Consider the following 24,828-nt stretch of genomic DNA (forward strand, 5'->3'; position numbering starts at 1 on the left):
TGAGAAGCACACAGTTTAAAGCCCTGAAAGCTTCTTGATATTGGAACAGGATCAAAGCTTCCTCACCAGAAAACACAAAAAGTATATAATGAAGCAGAATTACATTAGAATGTAGAGATCATCTCTAGCTGCTCAATATTAGACATAATATCATTATGAAATACTAATAGAAAAGAATTTGTATAAGCATACATCAGAAAGGGTCTCTGAGAACGACAAAGTGGTTGTACTCTGGGACATGTCAATATATACAGAGAGAAAGATCAAGGATAATGCGTCAAATATTCTTATTAAGGAAGCATCAGGAAAAGAACTACCTCAAAATTAATGTCTCAATCCCAACAAATAATTTATCTCTCAAAGAAATGGAGTAATTATTCAAATACAAAAATCTGGAAATAGAACAAAACTGAATGTGGAGGCTGTAAATAGAGGCAATCCTTATAATGATTGCATGTTTTTCTTTTTTATCTCTCCCAAAGCAGCTGACATGCATAACAGAAACCCCAAGCTTTAGAAAAATATACAACAGAAAATAGTAATACAAGGAAATATGCACATTACATAGAGTGCTTACAATAATAAACAAAACCAAAATCAAAAACACTGTACATAACCAAGGCACACAGAACTGTGCTTGATTGTGTAGAAAAATATATATAATAAAAGTAGGACTACTTATAATTATAATCTCTACTATAGCCACAAGGCCTAAAAATTTATGGGGAGGGACTAGTTAATTACATCAGCCCCAATAGATCTGGAGTATTGAGAGAATATTTTGTCAATGGAGGCATCACAGAACCACAGCTGGGATACAAACTACTGAAACATTCAACTGGTCATCTGCAGTTCTTAATTTCTGTATTAGAAACAAAGAGGAAAATAGTAAGACATTTTATTACCTCTAGCAGTCTGTTATTACAACCAAGATACACCATAAGGTTTGCAAACTCAGTGGGAGTTAAGAAACCATGTTTGTTAGTGTCCATAGACTGAAACTCTGCCTGAAGATAAACATCAACTGGTGGGGGTTTAGCCATCTTTGGTGCTACTGAGCTAACCAAGTGAGGTTTCGTCAGAGGTGTCCTTCTCAAGAGCCTAGAGAAAAAGAAAAATTAAAGTATACATCAAAATGGAGGGGGTAATATCAAATATCAACTAGAACATTTAACTAAAGCTACAATAATCATGTTCACAGACGAAGATCAGTTACTAAACTTGACAAATTGAGTAGGTTTATGAGTTATGACAGCTAAAGGCTGAAAAATTAGATATGTATTGGTTGTAGAATTGAAAGTGAAGAAAGAAAGAAACAACAAAGCAATGAGAATGATAGTTAGTCACTTGGAAAGAGTGTGAAGATAGAATTATATATTGAGAGGAAGAGAAAAAAAGACATGGTGTTGAAAGTGTATGGGAAGAAAGAAAGAGGCAAAGTGAGAAACAAAAAGAAAGGAAAGGGTAAGATGTTAAGATGTATATGGTTAAGAAACCCAAATAGACATGATTGTGAACACATGCATAAACACAAACTTGAAAAAATATATAAAATGTTTTCAGTAGTAGACAATAAAAACCTGAAAGCAACAACTCAGTGTATTGTTAATAATATTTTATCAAACACAGGTGATACTTTACTGATTATTCACTTGTCATGCATCATTAAATATGATATAAAATTATTGGTATAAGTAATGTTGGTAAAACTGTCTCATCAGCTTTAATAGAGTGGGGTAAAGGGAGAGAGTGAGAAAGAAGAGAAAGATTAAGAACTGTGATAGGATCAATCTGACAGTTTCTCACCAACTAATGTGTGTTCTGTTTATAAGGATAATTCTAACCCTGAATGGAAATTGTGCATGAAAGAGGATTTTTGGCAGACTAGCTGTCTGCTTTTCGTTACCAACCTGGCCAAAACCGGCTCTGGCTCTGAGTTCAAATGTCTTATTTTCATAAGTTTTGAATTAAAATCTTCCACCAAACCTTAGTCTCAATTTATGTTTGTAATACTAGCTTAATGATAACTAAGTTATTTTACTAAATTCTTTATTATATTTAAAGTAATTGAAAGAAACACAGAGCATCTCAAAATAAATACAGTAACGAAAGGGTTAAATAACCAATTTTAAGTGACAGAAAAAGAAAGAACAGAGTGATGGATGGTAAAATTGCTGAACTAAAAGCATCAGTATTCAAATCTCCCCAAAGTTAAGAAAATAAGTATTAGTCAAGTATGGCAGACAGGGCAATTCAGTCAAGTATGGCCTCTTTGAAAATGAGTGTCACTTGATGAAGTTTTTAAAAAATCATAGGTGCAGGAGTGGCTGTGTGGTAAGTAGCTTGCTTACCAACCACATGGTTCCGGGTTCATTTCCACTGTGTGGCACCATGAGCAAGTGTCTTCTGCTATAGCCTCAGGCCAACAACAGCCTTGTGAGTGGATTTGGTAGATGGAAACTGAAAGAAGCCTGTCATATATATGTATGTGTGTGCATATGTTTGTGTCTGTGTTTGTCCCCCAACATCACTTGACAACCGATGCTGGTGTGTTTACATCTCTGTAACTTAGTGGTTTGGCAAAAGAGACCGATAGAATAAGTACTAGGCTTCCAAAGAATAAGTCCTGGGGTCAATTTGCTCGACTAAAGGCGGTGCTCCAGCATGGCTGCAGTCAAATGACTGAAACAAGTAAAAGAGTAAGAGTAAATATTTTATGATCTCAGAAGAAGAATAGGCAAAAATGAACAGAGGTGAAATTTGAACCCCAAATATAGAGGAATGAAAGTAAATACTGTAAGGCATTTGGTCTGGTGATCTGCAGTTTCTTTTAATCCACTACCTTCCATGCCCAAGTTTGTTCAAGGAAGTAAACAAGTGTATGAGTGATTTGAAAATTAGGTGTTTTGACAAAAGACTAGGTAGAATCAAGTAGTGTACTTCAGACTGGCAGAGATTACAAGTTGAATGCAGCCTACAGTGTTTGACTCAAATTACATTTGTAGATATAGCTTGGAGAATGAGGAACACCAACAAACCAATTTGCTTTCCATTAAATGAGTGATGAGTGAAGCCTTCCAGTGGAGCCAGTCAGAAGATTCAAAATTAAAGGAAAACATAAAAGAGGAGTGCTACATTTCATTATTAACTCCAATAGAGTTTTTATTTATGTTTTTTGTCAGTCTGAATACCCCTTCTTAAGCCCTATAAGACTGAAAAGGGATAGGGAGAATTTGGTGAAGTTAATTCACTTAATTTTCAGTTTGAACTATTTATTACTGCTTAACATTGTGGGAAAAGAAAAAACAATACCAAGTCTAGGAATTTAGAAACCTACAAGAAATCAATATGAATCGTGCTTAGCCCCTGACATATAATACAGTTAATGTAGATTTAATATAAATAACAATTTTCACTATATTGATGATAAATGAGGCAAATATGCTTGTAAAATTTTATTTTCCCACTCCCCTTGTGTACATATAAAAAGCATCAGAAAAAAAATATTCAGCTTAAAAGTGTGTGTTCATTTCTAATCTTGATTATTACTACTTAATTTCATAAAATCCATCTTGATCTGGTTTAACACCTCTGTTTGGCCCATAGGTGTCTTTAGCAGAGCCTATTCCTTTGGAAACATTCAGGCCAGGTCTATGGCTTGAGGGCAAGTTTCATTCACTAGTCTTGAAAGCCTTGACAAAGATCATGGACACTGCATTTCCTCTCCCCACTAAGCCAACATAACAAAATATTCAGAAGAACTGTATGATTGTGAAACCGAAGATTTTAATTCTACTTGATATAATATAAAGGATTATAATAGTATGTTTTACTCTACTAAAATACAATATTTAAATCAAACCTTGGTTACTGCAGAAAATGTTAGAATTAATATAGGATTCATCTGTATATGTACCTCTTTGTTTTCTATGTCACTTTTATGTTTGTGTTTTCGCTTCCTATTATACACCTTACACACAAACACACATGAAAAACACAAACACAATGTAATAGTTGACACAGTCACAGCTGTCATCAAAATTGCTGATTCCAAAACTTGAATTTAGACAGCAGCATTCTGGATAAATGAAAAGGACATGAGGGAGGACATAGGATGGGCATTTGATATAGTGCCAAAATGGAATTAAGAGGGAGGTGAATGGACATGGCTGATCAAAGTATGGGGAGGATTGTTGCTAGAGGTTTGACTGTCTGCTTGAATGATTGTGATTGTAATTTTACTATAGCTGTGTGGCCTTATGTAAATTTTAGTAATTCAGAATACTGAATGCAATCAACATGGGAAGGTTGTTGGTGACTAAGAGCTGATAAAAGAATAGCACATTTAAATCCCTGTCCCATAAAGCTGACGAGAAAGAGAGGGAGTCTACATGTTCCGGCCCCTTGGCCTCATGATCACCTGCAATAATGGTGTGAATGTTTTGGGTTGCCTTAAATATTCCTTATTGAGGAATTTAATTGAGAGAATGTTTGTCTTTTTGACTAATTTTTGTTATTTTGTTATACTTCTATGAGTTGTATTTTTAATGATTAAAGTTATTCATAAATTTTATAAGCAGCTGATTTACCCCATTTCTGGATAACTCTGAGTTATAATTTTTCACTTTCCAGCAATCTGGGATCATCCCATAAAATATTGTCATAAATATTGTTATTTTTCTTTAAGGATGACTAAAGTGTTGAACATTGGGCTGAAATGTCATACAACTTTGAATTTTGTTCCATTCATTTTAAGTTCCAGTGCTGTGAAAGACAATTTTACTTTTCATCTATCAGGAGTTGACCAAAATATAAATAATATATTGCAGATGAGGTGGATTAATGGTTTTATTACTTTCTACAAGATCTTCATGGTTGTTTGGCTCCAGGTCAGCTCTGTTTGGACAGCCCTATAATCAAAGCCAATACAGTCAGAACCATTCTGTCATTTTATACAGAGACTACGTTGTTCTCCTTTTAAGATAGTATGGTGTGATTTAAGTTAAATTTAGCTGCTGTCCCTAAGCCAGACATATATATATATATATATATATACATATATATACATATATATATATATATATATTTCTCCCTCCCTCTTCCCCTTCCTCTGCTCCCTCACTCCCTCTCTCCCCCTCTCTCTCTTTCCTCCTTCATCCCCCTCCTCCCCTTCCTTCTCCCCCTTCCTCTCCTCTTCCCTCTTCTCCTCCCCCTCTTCTTCCCCTCCCCTTCTCTCCCCCTCTTCCCCCTCCCCCTCTTCCCCCTCCCCCTCTTCCCCTCCCCCTCCCCCTCTTCTCCTCACTACACCACTGACTTTACACATCACATCACATATGATGTGCCATACTAATACACACACCAACTAATACATACTAATACGTACTAATACATACTAGTACATACTAATACTTACACCAACCCTATACATACACACGTCCAGACCCCGCATACGCACTTATACTCTCTCACACACACACACCCACATACCTATACATACCAATACGTACTAATACATACTACTACATCTATAATACAACCAACCCCATACATACGCATGTCCAGACCAATCTTACGCACTAATACTCTCTCTCATACACACACACACACACACACACACACACCCTTATACATACTAATACATACACCAACCCTATACATACACACATCCAGACCCCTCCCACGCACTTTTAGCTGGTCCCTCAACCCATTTATCAACCCTATTATCTCCCTTATTTCGCTCTCGCATCTCATGTTTGATCTTTGACCTCTGGCCGAAATCAGATCGCCATGTTGATTCGTTAGCTACTGCACGCATTTTTTTTCTCTCCTTCTTTCTGTGTTTTTCTCTCTCTGTGTATCTTTCTGTTGAAGAGCGTAGGCTCGAAACGTTAAAGACTTGTTTTATTTATATTTCCTGAGCGCCATACTAATATACAATTGTTCGTTTGTTTCCACCTGCCTTCGTCTTTTGTTTATTTTCATAAAGCTTCCCGTTATATATATATATATATATATATATATATATATATATATATATATATATATATACATATATATACATATACATATATATATATATATATATATTATATATATATATATACACACACATACATACATACATATAATATATATATATATATATATATATATATATATATATATATATAGATAAGAAAGTTTGTTTGGTAAAGCACGTGGGTGAATATATAAGAAATATAAGAATATATAAGCCACAGACGCCAAACAATACCTTCTTTTTAATTCATGCCACCCAAGACACACTAAAACAAACATCCCCTTCAACCTTGCAAGAAGGATATGCACAATAGTGTCAGAACAAAATACCAGGAACTTTAGACTGCAAGAACTCAAAAACACCCTAATTGACAGACATTACCCAGCTCAACTCATAGAGGATGGGATCAGACGTGCAACAGAAATCAACATAGAAACTTTAAGAAAAGTTCAACACAACAACACACCTTCCCCGAAAATACTACCTTACATATCTACATACAACCCCAGAAACAAAGAAGCCTTCACCATCATCACCCAGAATTTACCAATACTTCATAAAAACCCAAAATTAAAGGAAATTCTAAACATACACCAAATCATTAAAAGCTACAAACAGCCTAAATCACTTAAAAAGATTCTCACAAAGGCAAAATTGTCTTCTAAAATTACGGATGCAAAAGTAAAAAAATGTGGTAGATCGAACTGTGCAACATGTCCTAACCTATTGGAAGGATCAGAATTCTTCTTTAAAGAGGGACAGAAATTTAAGATCAAATCTAACTTTACTTGTGCCTCTGAAAACATAATTTATGTTATTAAATGCTCGGGCTGCCACCAAGACTACGTGGGTTCCACGGGACTATCACTCAGGCGCAGATGCACACTGCATCGACAACAGATTGCATTCCCAGAATATAGAATGATACCTTTTAGTGAGCACATTGAGAAATGCGCAAAGCAACTACTGCCACAATTTTTAATCTTCCCATTTTACCAATGTGCTTTCGGATCATCAACACAAATGAGACTGAACAAGGAAACATTCTTCATTGAAAAGTACAAACCCAGACTCAACCATCCGAACATACTGACACAGAGAAATTAACAAGGAAAAGGGAAAAAAAAAAATTTTTAAGCGATTATCTCCCCTACACCGGAAAAATCACTCACTACCTCCCCTTATTTAGAAATCTCCTGGATAAAAAACAACGATAATTCCATGCAATATAAACATAACGTCACAAGAAATTTGAAAAGCTACACGCGAAACCGGTAATTTCTTTAAAAATTTTTTAAATTATGTCATTTTAAGGAAAGGAAAAAAAATTTTTCCAATATTCTCCAGACATTTTGACACAAATATATATATTTTTTAACATTTAAGCCTTCTGTCGTTTTTTCACACTTTACTATTTTCTTATATATATATATATATATACTTTATATATAAACATTGCAACGAGAAACTCAGAGTAACAGATTTTGTTGAATTTTCTACTGCTTAAAATAAAGCATATTACTCTACCACTGGTATTTGAGTACTCTTTTTTTCCACCTTGTTTCACATTTATGTGTTTACTCTCCGGTATATATATATATATATATATATATATATATATATATATATATATATATGTATATATATATATTAAATTAGAGATAAAACCACTATTAGGCAAATCAAACAGTGAAAAACATAAGCTAATACATAGAAATAAAATTAATTAATATAATATAATATACAAAATATATAAATATAAAATTCAAAATTTAAATTATTTAAATTTAAAGTTAAAATTAAAAAAATTATTTAAGTTATTAATTATACTTATAAATTTATATATATATATATATATATATATATATATATATATATATATATATATATATTATAAATCTGAAATGCGAAAAGTTTGTTTGTCTGGTTTTGGCATTGAGAACGGGTTAAAGGCCACTAGATCCCGTCGAATTGACTCCAAAATTTACAGGGACATGTAAAATGAGGTGAGGATGCCAGTGGGCTACGTTAGAAATCCCCATCTTAAAAGGTGTCGTTGCTAGGGCCAAAAACGCACTTTGACAAGTCTACTCTCATTCTTTTATGTATCTGTCTTCCTCCGTCACTCATTCTCTTTCCTCCCTTCCCATCACTTTCTATATATAACGTCGTTTAACAGCATCTAACTCCCCTTCACTTTCTCTTTATAGCGTTGTGTCACGGCGTTCTATATCTCCCCCTCCTCCCGCCTTCGACAGCACTTTCACACACTCTCTCTCTCTACGTCTGTCTGCATTCATAGAGAGAATTATCATCGCCACAACCACCACACAATCATGAGAACAAATATTATGAATCGGATATTTATTGGGTTAATTTATATATGTGTGTGTGTGTTCTATATATAAATATGTATATATAATGTATATATACAAAGTGTATATATCTGTATTTATGTATATTAAACATTTTAATACTTTTTGATAGTTATATATATTTTTTTTAAAATTATAAATATAAATTAATAATTTTAATTTTAAATTTAAATAATTTAAATTTTTCAATTTTATATTTTATATATTTTGTATATTATATTTTTATTTTTATGTTTTGGTTTATGTTTTTCACTGTTTGATTTGCCTATTAGTGGTTTTATCTCTAATTTAATTTATACATATATATATATAATAATTTGTATACATTTGTATATATAATACGTGCACACACACACATATATATACATATATATATAATGTGTGCATTATGTGGTCAGTTGACTTGAAAATATGCACACCTATGTTAAAAGTGCTGGCAAGTTTGCATGACAACTATTTTTTCCTCAAATGAAAGGCGTGACCTCTAGGACAAAATTCCTCATCTTATAAAATGTGGCCCCAGTAGACCCTAATGAAATCAGGTTATATTAACCAAAATGTGAAAAGGGTCTAAATGGGGCTGGAAGGGGATTAAAATTTAAAGGCGTGGGTGTTTAGGAATTCTCTGTTACATCAAGCTAAAAAATTTGCGCCAGCCTTTTAATCGTCAATGTGTTGCTGTCCATGATGAAGAAGTTTTGAATGCTTGCCATGGTGAGTCTACTGTCGTGAGAAAGAATCACTTCAAAACTTGGTGTTTAGGAATTTTCTTTTACATCAAGTTCAAAATTTTACACCAGCCGTTAAACTGTCAATACATTGCTATCCGTTGTTAAGAAATGCCAGCCATGGTGACTCTACTATCCTCAGATTCTATCCCTTCAAACTTTGGTTTCCAATATTTTATTATTTTTATTCAGCTCGCAAGTTCGTCTGTCCCTTTTAAATGTTAGTGTTTTGCTGTCTGCCTTGAAGCAGACCTTTCCGTTCGGATGGTGCTTTTTATGTGCTGAAAGGAAGCAACAGAAAGTAACAACCACACTCTTACCCGTACGTAGAGTGGGTCACCTTAAGCTAGTATATATATATATATTTTATTATTTTATTTTTATTATAATTATTATTTTAATTTTTTTTTTAATAAATATAACTATCAAAAAATATTGAAAAGTTTAATATAAGATAAAGAGTAATATATGTGTGTGTATATATATATATATATATATATATATATATACACACACATATATTTGTGCTGTCCCACCAATAAAACTAAAATATCTTATAAAACTCAATGCTTTTCCTCCTTTTTCAATTTTTATCTTTTTAGTTTGCTATAGCATGTAATTGTTATAGCATATAAGAAAGAACACTATAGTAACTGCCTGTTGCCTTTTCCACATAAGTGTCCATTCAGAAAGATATTGGACAGTTTTACTTTTCTAATTAAGCTAGAGATAGAAATTAAGTGGAAAAATAAGAGAAAGATTAGTAATGTACTGCTGTAAATAATTTTAGACAACATATGGCAATATGTAAGGGACATATGGGGATGGGTAAATCAATTGTCATGTGTTGCCCTTCCTAAGGGTATTACAACATTCATAAAAAAATAACTATAACAAGAAATGAAACTGGCAAGATGACTAAAATCATCCAGTATTTTCTCTGACCAAGAGTTAATCTATGATCAATGGCACAGTTCAGCCATGGCAATCCAGTCTGTTTTTCTGACACTATATCTAAGATTTCTTCATACAATGTGCCACTTTTTTTTTAGATAGAAGGGGGTTGATGGATTCAAGGTATTTTTGGCTATTAATTCTGGCATATCAAAGAACCATGTAGACTTCCCCTCAAAGTAATAACTACAAATAATTTCATAAGAAAAAAGATGAAAAGACAATATCTAAATAGAAAAAGGATAAAAACTTAATACAACAAGTACTGTATAACAGTGCTGCAGTTTGAATTCTAACAAGATAATGGAAATGAAAAGCACTTTACCGGAGGTTTTGACAAATCAATCTTCGAACTGAAGTAAGACCTAAATCAGCTAAAAGAGATCCTTTTATAGATAATGTATAGGAGGAAAAGATGGAGAGGAGGAGTCAGGTAATCCTCCCACCACTACATAGGAGGCGTGGTTAGAGTCTGTTATATTTATGTGCCTCACAACCTTTGTCTACTATTTTTCAATTAATAACTGAGAGTTACTGGTATGGAATGGGACATGGGAAAGGAACGAGAAGTGGAAAGGTAGCCTAGAGTAGTTATAGAGTGGATGTGCTGTGTACATGTTCATACATATATACATTCATACAGACTTATGCCACACACACATATATGCATATATTTATTGAGAAACATGGATAGAGAAAGAAAAGTGAGTGGCTGGAGACGGTGAGAGGAGAAATAGAGGAAAGAGGATGAGAGGGAAAATGAAGACTACATGGTAGATTCATTTATCTGACAGGTTTACTAATATAAAACATAAATAATGCCTTAATAGAAACATGCACATGCATACACTGTGTGTGTGGGTGTGCATGCACACATGCATGCATACAAATTGTTCAAGATATCTATTTTACATGTTTCTTCCACTCTTACCCCTTATGTCACACTTGCAATGTTTTAAAACCATTGAAGTTCCCAACTAGGTGACTTTTTTCAACACTCGAACAAGTACAGCCATGATTGCATTTTATAAAGTAAAATTGAATGCATTGCATGTCGTCCTTCTCTAAGGCATGTCAACAGGTTCTCCTTATTGCCACAATTGATTGGACTTGGTTTTCTACAGCAAATATGAAATATTCATATAAGGAAATTTTCAAATTGTAACAGCATGCATGAGAACCCATCAGACTGTAAAAAACCCCAAAGTAGAACGTATTGATGGAATGTATCCAAACTAAGTCTGTGTAGCAGAAATAACATCTCCCTTTCTCTGAGAGAGAGAGAGAGAAAGAGAAAGGGAAGTGGGTGGAGTTGAGCCTAGTACAGAAAGCACTCATGAATTATGTAGTCTTCTCACTACATGTATTCTTGAACTATTCAGCCCATAGCTACCTATATACTTGTACACTTGAGAAAATGAAGAATAAATAATCTTAGTGAAGGAATACAGATCACCAGATTCTCGATAATTGTCAGCCATAACGTGTGCATGTGTGTGTGTGTGTTTTGAAAAAAATCTAAAGAACATTATGCTAATTAATGTTTTCACCTGAATGCATTTATTTATAGATGTAGTTATATGACATACACTTCTCAGACTTCATAGCAAATCAATATTTTGTACTACTACTAAAAATGGAAGGATATAGTACACAGCTGTTCTGTTTACCCAAAATCACATTAGCATCTGTAAATTGGAACATAAAAATTACGAAAAGTTAATGGCATGCTTGCAGCTGCTCCTTCATGTTATTTAGTTGAACAGAAATTTGCTTTTAAATTATATTACCACACATACACCACTACCACTATGGCCCACAAAACTCCAGCTGCTATAAATAGTTTTAAAAGGAGTTTAAAGAAGAAAAACTTGCTGACAGGATTGTGAAGATGCTGTTATTCACACAATCCAGTCAACAGTAATAATAGTAATGAAATGAAGGAGGTATGCTATTGAGGGGACAGATTCTAAATTGGATATGGAGCTATAGGATTTGTGCAGATTATACATGCATACAAGTTGGACTGAGAGATTTTGAACTAAAGACTTTCCCACCTGAATAACAAAAGTTAGGAGGACAAGATAACATGAGCAGACAAACTTATCAAACTGAAGAATGTGTAACAAAAGTGATGGGACTAGAAAGTTAAGGAGATGAACAAAGAAAACAATCGTAGAACATTGTTGGGTTCATTCAATTTGTGATTAATATCAGTTTATGGTGTGTATCTGTCCCTAGTCAGATTTTATCAGTGTGTAGGCTACATGTGGTATGCAACATCCTCATTTAATGTATCTTTGCTGATACATTAAAATACATTTGCAACAATGTCAATGTAAGCAGAACTGATACTACAGTCCTTAGTTTTCCATAAAGTAGATGCGAAAAAATGAGATATGGAGTAATAAAAAAGCCAAAACTCAAACTTCTGAATGGTGCTAAACACTGGAAGTAATAGGTGGAGTTTGAGAAGGTGATTGTGTTCAGAGCAGGATTCGAAAAAAAGACTTTGCTGTAGAATTGATTCTGCTATAGGAAAACAATGTGGAATGGACAACATGAAATATTTAAAATCTAAAAATACTTGGGGAGACGTGTGGTGCATAAGGATGCATAAGAATTTAGAGTGGGGTGGGGTGGGGTGTTGAGGATTTATGACTATATATTCTATAACAAGACTAATTTAGACTTAGGTACTCTGAAAAGGGCTTCACATGTAAGTCTCTAATGATTGGTCATGCAACCAGTCATGTGACACTGAAATACTTTGTTGAATCAGGCATTTGGATTGGTCTAGTTTTACACAGGATACAGAATGCATATCCAAACATGTTGTGCAATAGATCAAACGCAGCAAATTCTAAATGTTCGTCTGAGCCATTTTTTGTTAATAAATGCATGAAGTTTCTCATTTAGCAGAGTGGGGGAGTTTGTTTTCAGGAAGCCACATCACATTATTTTTGTTCCTGTTGAATCATGTGTAACCCAAGTTCAACTGGGTTGAAAAGCCAGCTATGAATGGTTTTCCACAGCCCACTTCCTATGTGAGGTATTAATCTAGTTCGTTGTATAATTTTATTTAGCTAAAGAATAAAGTTCTGCTGTTAATTGAAAGCTTGTTTTTGGTATTTCCATCATTTCATATGCAACTCATGAGAAGCAATATTTTGCATTAAAAGGCCCAGAGACACAACCTTACAGCTAAAATTCAATATCTTATCCAGCTGCCATTGGACTAAGGATGTTTATCAGAACAGAGATGATTGGTGAAAATAATTCCTTCTTGATATAGTTGAAGTATATAAAAAGAAAACCATGACTGGAAACTAAAACCCCCACCCCCATCAAGTAATATATCAAAATACTCACTACATAACAAAATAATTACTGAGTGATTGCTGCTGACCCAAACTTGGTGTGGTGATTGTAAGGATGACTAGAGGTAAGAAAAGCATACTTTGTTGCAAGTCGGAAGAATCTGAACATTCCCTGGCAGCATCAATGCTACTCATAATTGCCAGAAGGAGCAGTTCTGTTGGAAGAAGTGGAAATTATTGTGCTCTTCAATTGACAGCTGATAAAGGAGGAAATGTCATGCAATGCATTCTCTGTGAGTGTAATCTACACTTCCTTCCCTCCATGTAGACAGTTGATGATGGTAATTGTCAGTGAACTAGTCAAATTTTTTATGCTGTTTATAAATAAATTCATATTTGCATGTTTGATAAACACACACACACAAATATATACACTTACATATAAATATATGCTCTCACGCATAAGACATACAAAAACATGTGCATGCACATGTGTAAATATACACACATACACATATATACAAACACACAGTGGTGGAACTAGAATGTGTACCACCCAGGTCATCCCTTGAATTTGCCATCCCCCAGGCCCTCAAGCCAATATGAACTTGTATAGTAGAGTCAAAAGTGTTGCCTCCATAAAAGCATCACCTGCGGCAAACTGTCCCTCGTATCCAGTTAACATGTACATACATATACACACACTATTGTTCCATTATGACCTTGGTCTAATGATTGAAATCAGTAAAAGAAATATGTACATATTTCTCTCCAGCATTTGCAGAAAATAGAGCTACATAACTTTTAGTTGTAACAGAATTTCACTATTTATTCCATTTCCTATGATTTGGTGGATGCTGGTTGTCGATTTTCACTAAAAGCTGTGAATTTCTATGCATACTTTGGACTTTCCTGTTGTTCCTGTGTGGCCCAACAAATGTGCCAGATTTGATGACCTAACTAATTCAATAGCCAATATATACACAATCAACTGCCACACAGCAACAAGAAGGAAACGAAATGTAGCAGCATGTGATCTTTGTAAGAAAAGTATGTGAACTTTCAGAACTGATTATTTTATTCAGTTTATTTTACCTTTTATTACAGTATGACTGGATCATCTTTTTAAAACATTTGAAACCAGCAGTAGAAGTAGTAGAAGTACCCTGCATTTCCCAGATTAAAGATAATGAGATTTCTTTCAAAAATTTGATGAGTTTTTTCTTAATAATTATTGTGATTCTAAGATCACTGGCATAACAAATTTGGTGAGATCAACAACAATAATATACTTGAAATAGAAAACACATAAAAGCAAGTTTTGATAAAACTTTATATACAACATTGAGCTTTTTCCAGTGGAGTATAAATGAAAAGTCTTTTGAACTTCCAACATATCAGTATCCAACATACAATCGTCCATAAAAGAAGCAAGGCTCCTCTAAATGCAAACCAGTTACTGATAAAGTCTGTCCAAGTGATTTGTTGATGGACATTGCAAAACTTAGTCTAATTGGAAACTGTACTCATAAATTGTACTGGAAAATCAGTAGGTATTAACGGAATACTAGTAATGAATACATTATCACCTGCTCCACATCCAGAGAGTACAGTAGCTTTTATAATTATGTGGCATAATTTTCTTCACAATAAGTCTTACTCCATTGCACAATTTTGGAGAATCTAAATTTCTTAGAAGCATTTATAGATGCTCCAAGTTTCAAGTCAAGCTTATGAGGAGAAAAACTTGGTGGTTCCAATGAGTTTAAAAACTCATCTGGATAAATTATCAAGCTCAATATACGATATAGGAAAAGATTTATTTGGAGTAAAAGAGAATATCCGATTAGAGAAAGGAAAGCGTGGACCAAGCAGGAGGATCAGGAAAATGCAGCATTTGAGGAAGGAAAAGACCAACCTAAGAAAGCGATGGCAAGGTGCTACACAAGACGAGAAACCTGGCCTCGCGCTGCTGTATAACGATTTGAAGAGGAAATGTCGTTATGTGCAACGACATATCCGCCGATATGAGTGTCGAAAGGAGAGTAAAAGGACTCGGGGGCAGTTTCTGATGGACCCATACGGGTTTGCTAAGAAGCTGTTCACTGAACCAAAGAGTGGTTCTTTATCGTGCACAAAAGAAGAATTGGACGCTCATATCAAAGAAACCTACAGCGATCTAGTAAGATGGAACATATTCTTTCCAACTGTTCATTAGTATTGAACAGGTATACATGGAGACGCAACATGGTCCTTAAGGTTATCTTCAATGCTATAAAGAACCAAATTCATCTCACCAAAACAGAAAAAATCGTTAAAAGTACCATCTACAGATTTCGTTACCTTCGTGCGACCAGGTCAGCGGATCCGTTTCAAGAAGATCAAGAAACTTCCAGTGAGAAATGAAAAGTGGAACGGCTATTGGGAGGTAACTGCAGATTTACCTGGGTGCCAGGTTTTCTTTCCCATCCCAATTACGAAAAAAACAGATATTTTGTTGTGGTGTGAAAGAAGGAAAGTTGTAAATATAGTCGAGCTAACGGTTCCTCATGAAGATAATATGGACGCCGCTCGGGATCGAAAATTTAACCGTTATGTAAACCTCCTCGAGGAATGTGAAGACGCAGACTGGAAAGTGGAACATTCTCCAATCGAAGTCACTTGTAAGCTGAACCTAGATAAGTTACAGAGTAGAGGGTCCGGTTACTGGAAACTCAATAAGTCCCATTAGGCGAACGAAGAGTACAGAAGCCGGATTAAGTTACTGATACAGAGGGCTTTAACAGGTACCATCATTAATAATAAATGGTGGTACGCCCTCAAAAGAGCCATTAAATTTGAGTCTGTTAGATATAGCATAAGTTTAGTGGCTAGAGAGCGTAAGAGGGAACTAGAACTGGTTAAGGAATTAGAGGAAGCCGTGTTGACTGGTAGTGCTGCTCAGGCGAAGGCTAAGAGACTGGAATTAAACCAGCACCTCGAGGTCAAACACATGAGATGCATTATCAGGGCTAGACTTCGTGCAATGGGGAGTGAGGGTATCAATGCTGCTGGATGGGCTCGGGTGGTTGAAACCCAACGTGGAAATGATTCCACAATTCGATCTGTGGAGAACCTACAAGGCGAGATTGTGAACGAACCCGATGAGATGTGTTAGGCTTTTCAGGAGCACTTTGCACAGCTTTTCGGGAGGGGCGATGGACTGGATGGTAGGTTGGACCTTTCGGACTTCCCTGCCTGGCTGCCGCGTCTCTCGGGGCAGGATGCTGAGTGCCTCAGGAGCTGAGAGAGGCTATAACGGACTGTAAAGCTGGTAGGGCGCCGGGACTTGATGGTTTGCCTTATGAATTGTACAAAAGTATGCCAGACTTGTTTGGGCAAATTCTGGCCGGGGCTTACGCTAACTGGCAGCAGAATGGGTCGATTCCCAGATCTTTACACAGGGGAGTGGTGACTCTGGTCAGGAAGGACCCAAACAAGGGAGATAAGATAGACAACTTTAGGCCCATCACTCTGTTAAACGCAGAGGTGAAGATTTTGGCCAAGGTACTAGCAAAAAGATTGGGGCGGGTCACGAATACTCTGATCGGCAAGGCACAAACCTGTGCCGTCCCCGGCAGAAGCATTCAGGACAATCTCCATCTTATACGCTATACCTTAGAAGGGTTTGGTAGTGATTCTGGCAAAGGTGGGGCTTTGGTCCATTTAGACCAGTCAAAAGCATTCGATAGGGTTGACCATCGATACCTGGTGTCTGTGCTGGCACAGTTTGGGCTGGGTCTTGGCTTTCTTAGGTGGATGATCCAATTATACGATAACATCGATTCAATTGTTCGGGTGAACGGCTTTCTTTCTAGGCCGTTCTCTATTAAGCGCTCGGTTCGCCAAAGATGTCCGCTCTCGCCGCTTTTGTATGTGATGGCCCTAGAGTCGTTACTGCGAAAGTTGAGTGGCATCCCGAGGGGGTCGGTTTCAGCATATGCGGATGACATCACCATTATCGTAACCAAGATGGAACACCTACAGAGGGTAGGTGAAACCCTTAAGGTTTACGAGATGGTGGCAGGAGCAAAGATTAACCGGGAAAAGTCAGTCGGCTTGCAACTCGGCACCTGGAGGGGCAAGTCGATGCCTTCGGATAGCGTCGTGGGACGTTGGACGGAGGGCCAGGTTAAGCTGCTAGGGGTATGGTTTGGACCAGACCTCCAGGTAGAAAAGAACTGGACAGAGGTATTGAGTAAGGTGACCTGCATAATCAAGACCTAGTCTTGGCGGTGGCTATCCTTGAAAGGGAGGTGGAGGTGGCCAATGTGTTTATCGTATCGGTCATCATTTACCGCCTAACCGTCGTGCCCTGTCCCGGTTCGTGGTTGAGCAAGCTGGAGAGGCATATCTTCCGCTTTTTGTGGAAGGGCACCACTCCTCTTGTGAGACGTTCTATCTGCTGGCAGAAGCCGTTGAATGGAGGACTGGGGATGCCTTGGCTGTTGATGCGCAAACATGCGCTGAGGTTGAGGCATCTCTGGCTACTCCTGAATGGTGAACAGGTGTGGTCTCCGCTCGCGAAATGGAAATTTCCCAGGTTCACTAATTTTAGTGGACAAGAAAGCTGGTTCCTTTGTAGATCGAGGTTGGGTACATGGTTTACGGAGTTCCATAAAGCACTCCTACAGTTCCATCGCTCGTTTAATGCTAGCGGTTTTGGTACCACCACATTTTTCTATAGCAGGTTGGTAGAGGCTGGGAACTTGTGGCTAATAAAGAAATTGGATGTAGAGGGTTCATTGGACACAGTGTGAGATGACTGTTGTTATCGCTAGGCCTAACTTATTGTAAAGTCAATACCACCATGACCGATATCCAGTCTTCAGTGGAGAGGGTAGCCACTGGATTTGGTTAAAAAGAGACGATGAACGATCGCTAGAAGGATATTGAGCTTTATTTGATAACCAGCTGATCTAGCAAATGGGTCCTCATATCAGTGAGGGTGCGCATTGATGCCGTCGATAGGCAGGCCCCGAAATGGCGCGCATTCTCTCCTGATGACCCCATACACTTGCTGGCTACTGGTATACAGAGTTATTGACTGGTAGCACTTGCATGTGCAAGTTGTTTTGCAAGGCATCTACTTGTGGTTGGTCAATAAGTATCAATAGATCCATATGATTGGCTATTTCCAGGAAAGCACATTAAGAGCTCAAAGTTTATTGCATTCACTGTTATATTTTTCGGGACTAGAATTGCCCTTTCTCTCAACCATTTGTGATCATTATGTTGTGCATTGAGATTTGGCAAGACTTTGTTTATAAGTTCTTTCTCTGATTTCACCATTGTGCAAATAGGTGATGGATTTATTGCACCTTCATTATCTACAGGTACTCCTCCTAGAATTAATAAGTCGTGAACAAACTGCTCAGATAATCTATCACTATGGAGATATGCTCACATATTTGTTTCAAGCTACTGTACTTTTATGCAGTGCCAGAAGTGTGTTCATTTAAAACATGCACGAATTTCATAAGCTTTTGTTCCCTTTGGAATAACTGGAAGAGTGTCTTAAAATCACCAGATAGAACAACTGTTACATCTTCCATTGAAGCATCATTATTTTTAATATCTCACAATGACCTGTCAACAACTTCAACGGCTCTCTTATGTGCCATTGCCCATTCATCCCATATTATCAATTGGCATCTAAGAATTTCAGCTATTCCTGAATTCTTGCTGTTATTGCACACAGGACTTTCATTAGACCACATATCCAATGGATGTTTGAAAATCAAATGGGCTGTAGAGTCTCCAGGTAGAAGGGTTGCTGCACTACCTGATGATGCAACTGCAATGACAATTTTTCTTAGCTATCTAACATTTGCCAAAAGTAGTTTTATAATAAGTTTCTTTCCAGTTTCTCCTGGTGCATCTAGAAAGAATATTCCACCCTTCTCATGCCTAATGTTGTCAACAACTGCTTCATATGCTTCTCTTTGTCATTTACTTTCACATAATTTGCCAAATTATCAATTTTGTGATTTGTTTCTCTGAGCATTTCCGATGTTAGTCTGTTTTCATTGCCATGAGTAACTTTAGGAAGTCCGTAATTCTGGAGCACTTCTCCAATAGCCAGGTGTATCTTCTGTGTTGATCAATGCATTATTGTACATCTCATCATTGTAACATAATAATAAACAGGAAGCGAAGACTACTTGCAATATGTGATATGGAAACCTCAGAAAGTGCTTTGTCCCATTGAGAGTCATCTTTAAATAATCCAAAATGAAGGCAAGCTTCATGATAGATTTTACAGGTAGTATTATTAACAGTTCTTACTAGAAGAATTCATGTTGATTAGAGTGTCTGTATAAACTCTTTCAAGAGCACTATCAAATCCGATATCTGATTTTCAACAGGAGCTCCCCTTTATCACCCATTGCTTATTATCACATGTGTAGTAAGATGGTAGCTGGTAATAATACATTGTCCTTGCAAATGAAGCATCATGGCAAAGTTCAAAATAAGGTATTAGAGTAGTTTCTTTAAGAACCAATGACTGCTGAGCAGCAGTTGCAGCTGTGAAATAGACAAGTTGCCCATTTTGCAAATGAACAGCCAACTGTTGAATTGGTGGATAATTTTCATGTATTGGAAATCCAAATATTCTCCAAAATGCTTCATTGCAGCTGATGTATCTGCCTTGTTGATATATACTGACTTCATCTTACACATTTGTCTTTGTAGAACAAACATTGCAGCGTCGGATTCTTTACATAGCTGCAGACCTATTTAATGGATTCCACTGAGTTGCAAAATTCAACATTGATATGAGCATTAAATATTTTGTGTAACATTGGGCAATATGGAATAATCCACCTATTGTCAATTTGAAATTGTCCCAACTTTTGCTTGGAAACTGCCATCTTCAGGTTTTCTTATTTTGTAGGATGGATAACCATCATCTCCAAGTTGAATATCTTCCAAAAAACGTCATGGATATTTCTTTGTGCATCTGTTGTCTTGCATACGTGGTCTTGTTAAGAGTTCCACATGAGCCACGTACCATTTGAATCTTCACTATTTCATACAATGCTCTCTGTCTTTCGATGGATCAGGCAGCTCTGCAGATATTATTTTGTCAATTTGGTCAGGGTGAAATTTTTCATGCAACCAAATAACAATGTGTGCATGAGGTAATCCACATTTCTGCCATTCATCTGATTGGTCCAAAGATATTTTCTTTTGTGATGACATCCATCATTTTCACCACTTTCTGTTGGAAGGTCCTAGCAGTGAGGTTGTGTCTATTTACATGTGTTTGACCTGGAAGTAATTCATTTTGAATCTCTTTCCACAGGATTAAATGTGAAAATTATTAATAGGTCTGGTCTACCAAAGTTTCTAATATATGTCATGGCATCCTGTGTTCTTGCATGTATATATCTGAGGCTACCAGTAAAGGTGGATGGAAGGATGCACAACTTCCCAATGTCTTCAGCAGCACTTTCGTTATTGATGCCATCATGTATATGAATGTAGGACTCAGATCTTAATTCTTTCTGGTGGGATCTTATGAATGCTAATCTTTCCACCACTACTTTTGCATACATATCCACAGCAAATTGACAAAACAAATTTCGTATTCGGTGGAGTGAATTGAAATTATCTTGATGAACCATAAAACGGTTGAAGTAAAAATCCATACATGAGACTGTGCTTTTTATGTGCCCACCGGCACAGAAGCCAGACTGCTGCTCTGGCAGTGATCCCACTTGGAGGAGCTGTTAGCGCTCCACTGGCATGGGTGCCAGTTATCGAATTTGGTTCAATTTTTATTTCGATTTCACTTGTTCCAACAGGTCTTCGCAAGCAGAGTTTAGTGTCCAATGAAGCGGGGTTGGCATGGGTGCCAAGAACTCATATCTACATGCTGGACACAAGAATGCATGCGTGAGCAAGTGAGAAAAAGAACATGCATACAACAGATGTATATTAATTTCATATTTAAATTGTGAAGAATACTCCAAGGGCAGAGGGAGGTCCAAGGATTCCCTGCTCCCCACCACAAAGTCATTTGGGGTGTATTTAGAGATCAGATTTGTTGATAACACAAAAAGAAAACTTTGAAAAACAATTATTTCCCTACCAAACGTGAGAAAAATGTAGATTTGCAATTCTGGTCTTTCTGACCCCTTCCCCACCTCCTTTTTCTACAAAGCTAGTCATTTCCAATGGATTTGAAGGTCATATTCATCGATAACACAGGAGAAAAATTTGTAAAGAAAAATTCCAGGAGGTGGAAATGTCAGATCTCCCACTGCACCCCGTTTTCCAGGGAAAACTCCTTTGCAACATGTTTGGGGGTCATAACTGATTGCACAAGGAACAAAAAAAAAAGTGAGGAAAAAATTTTCCCACTGAAATTGAGAGGGGCATTTTTCTATAAATTTACTGAAAATTTCATGTAATTTAACCACATGTCAATTATAATCAAACAGTCCTATGATTAAAGATATTCCAGCTGTAACCATATTTTCTTTTTATATATGAATGACTACATTATCTAATGCTGCTTTCCTTTTTAAAGACAGTAGTGTGTGATTTGGTGTAATTTGTTGTTATTTCTAAGAAGCTGGGCAACCACAGTGGCTCCATCATTAGTTTGATTAAATCCTGAGAAGACTCACATTGTTAATAATATCAACAAGAATATGTCAAGAACATCTTCAACAGATCATAGACACCTGTATTTTGGGAGATAATATCACACGAAGAAATGTATATTTTAATGAGATGTGTCAGTGTCACATTGGCAAGCTGCCCAGACAAGTGATATTTTGTATCATTGCACTGCTACTTAGTCTACATATCTGCAGGAAAGAGAGTTAGAAGTCAGTTTAGAATGCTTGCACAAAATGGACTCCATTAAAAAGTACCCAACGACTTGGTGTTTGCATTAAACCAAGTGGTGTACTAGGTTTACCACTGCTACTTTCTGGAAGTGTTACCTTTGTAATCCATCCTAAACTAGGACTACTTATGCTATGGTGTTACATTTTTATGCTAAATCCAACAAGCAAACAGAGTACATAAAATTAAAAGATCCAGTAGAAACATAGAGTTAAAAAATTGAAGGAAATGGCTTTAAAGTGCACCCTAAATACTAAAAAAAAAGTGAATTACAAAGAAAATTACTATTTATCAATATTTATTATTCTTTATGTACCAATGAACTTAATCAAGTACTTATGGTTTGTGCATATATGATATATATTTAAACATATTTTCTACAAAACTTACATTCTCTCTGCTTTAACATCACCTGGTTCTTGGGAGAGTTGAACTGAGTTCATTCTTTTGTAAGCAGTCGGATAGGATCTTTAAAACAATAGTGATGCTTTAACCATTCTATCAATTCATTTCCCATAAAATAAGAAATCTAACTTTGGTACAAGGACAGAGTTTGGAAGACACTATACCAATTGGCTAAAATTTGAAACTAGAACGTAATGGTAACTAAAAGGTAAAAGGCATTTGTCCATCTCCATATCACTTCACTGCATCTACACCAATCAAGTTTTCTAACACGAGGAGGTGATAATTAAATCAGCCCCCGATAGTTAACTTATGAACTCTTGTGAGATTTAATTTCAGAAGATAGAAAGACATAACTACATACAACAATGCTTTGTAAAGAATTATGATTATTAGCACAAAGCCTGAAATTCATTAATGGGGACAGCCAATTATATTGGCTTTAGTATTTTTTTTTTTTTTTTTACTACTTGTTTTTTACTACTTGTTTTTTACTACTTGCGGCCATGCTGGAGCACCACCTTTAATCGAGCAACTCGATCCCGGGACTTATTCTTTTGTAAGCCCAGTACTTATTCTATCGGTCTCTTTTGCCAAACCGCTAAGTGACGGGGACATCAGTATGTTACTGATACTTATATGAACAGGCATGGCTGTATGGTAAGAAGTTTGCTTCCAAACCATATTGTTCCTGGTTCAGTCCCATGGCATAGCACCTTAAGCAAGTGTTTTCTACTATAGCCTCGAGCCAACCAAAGCCTTGTGAATGTATTTGGTAGATAGAAACTGAAAGTCCATCATGAGTGTGTGTGTGTGTGTCCCTTGCACCACTTGACAATGGACATTGGTGTTTATGTCCCTGTAACTTCAGAAAAAGAGGCCTATAGATTAAGTCACAGGCTTTTTTAAAAAAGTAAGTACTGGGGTCAATTCGATTGACTAAAATAATTAAAGGTAGTGCCCCTACATGGCCGCAGTTTAATGACTGAAATATTAAGTTGAACACAACAGCATTTGAACACAGAACACGAAGGGAAGTTACTAACTTTTGCAGAGAAATTTGTCAAAATGACTAACGATCATGTCTGCCATCAACCTCTGTTACTTTCTCCAAGTTTATGAAAGTATAATTTTTGTTGATATTTATATTCATGAGTTACAACATATGTAGAGATTGTGCTTGACAGTGCGAGATGAATAAAAAGGAAAATTGAATATGTCAATATCAACCTATCTGTTCATGGATACAAACATTAAAAATGTGCCAGATGGAGATGTGCATACACACACACACACAAGTATATATATATATATATATTATATATATATATATATATATATATATATATATATATATATATATATATAATTAAATGTACACATACAATACCATAAAGTCCATCAATATTTATTCATGTGAGTCTTGAATATATATGTCATAGCAAACATTTTTATATAAAAACAATATTAGTTGGTGTACCACTTTTCTTAACATCAAATTTCAAAAGTAAAAGGAGTACAATGTGAGGAAGAGTATAAAGAATTAAGGTTTTAAGTAAACCTTCATCTGATTGATAGGATAACATATCTCCAGTAAATAATTTATGTGGAAGAAGTATTTTGAAAGTTTTTGCTTTGCCGTTAAACCAGGTCAAATTAAAAATATGACCAGATGTCTGAAATCTGATTCCGATTCCCCTGTTGTAATTCTTGCATTCCAAAGTAATGCAGCAAAATAAATAGAATAAAGTGTAGGGGCAGGAATACTCGTATAAGTATTCCCTGTTTGACACTGTTGTCCACTGAAAATTTATGAGATAGCTCAGCATTAAAGACTACCTGAGCTTTCATGTTTCTGTGTCGTTCCTTAAAAATGCTCACAAAATGTGTTGGACAACCAAGTTTAACATGGTAAACAGGGAGGCACTGTGAATTGTTTTGTGTAAATGCCTTAGCTAAGTCTATGAAGACCTGGTATAGTGGCATTTGTTCCTCTAAGGATTTCTCTTGAACCTGTTTCACAGAAAATACATCCATTTTTCCTCACTCAGGTCTAAAACCACACTGTTCATCAGGAATCACATGTGGACACACATTCTTAACAAGATGATCTAACATGATCCTTG

General features: G+C 36.0%; 1 protein-coding gene across 2 annotated transcripts in view; it reads right to left on the reverse strand.

The window, feature by feature from the left end:
• Positions 1-24,828, reverse strand: part of LOC115210926 (calcium-dependent protein kinase 12) — a 71,959-nt gene that overhangs the window by 9,798 nt on the left and 37,333 nt on the right. The window contains exons 1-2 of one of the 2 annotated variants that reach the window (XM_036502151.1): positions 10,402-10,559; positions 906-1,101 (exon numbers count right to left, since the gene is read on the reverse strand). In XM_036502151.1, the coding sequence (XP_036358044.1) occupies positions 906-1,043 (138 nt within the window). In that variant the 5' untranslated portion in view covers positions 1,044-1,101; positions 10,402-10,559. Of the gene's footprint in view, positions 1-905; positions 1,102-10,401; positions 10,560-24,828 lie in introns of those variants that run through there. The other variant, XM_029779715.2, reaches the window with a different exon arrangement.

This window comes from Octopus sinensis, linkage group LG4, assembly GCF_006345805.1.
Source record: "Octopus sinensis linkage group LG4, ASM634580v1, whole genome shotgun sequence".
Classification (NCBI taxonomy): Eukaryota; Metazoa; Mollusca; class Cephalopoda; order Octopoda; family Octopodidae; genus Octopus; species Octopus sinensis.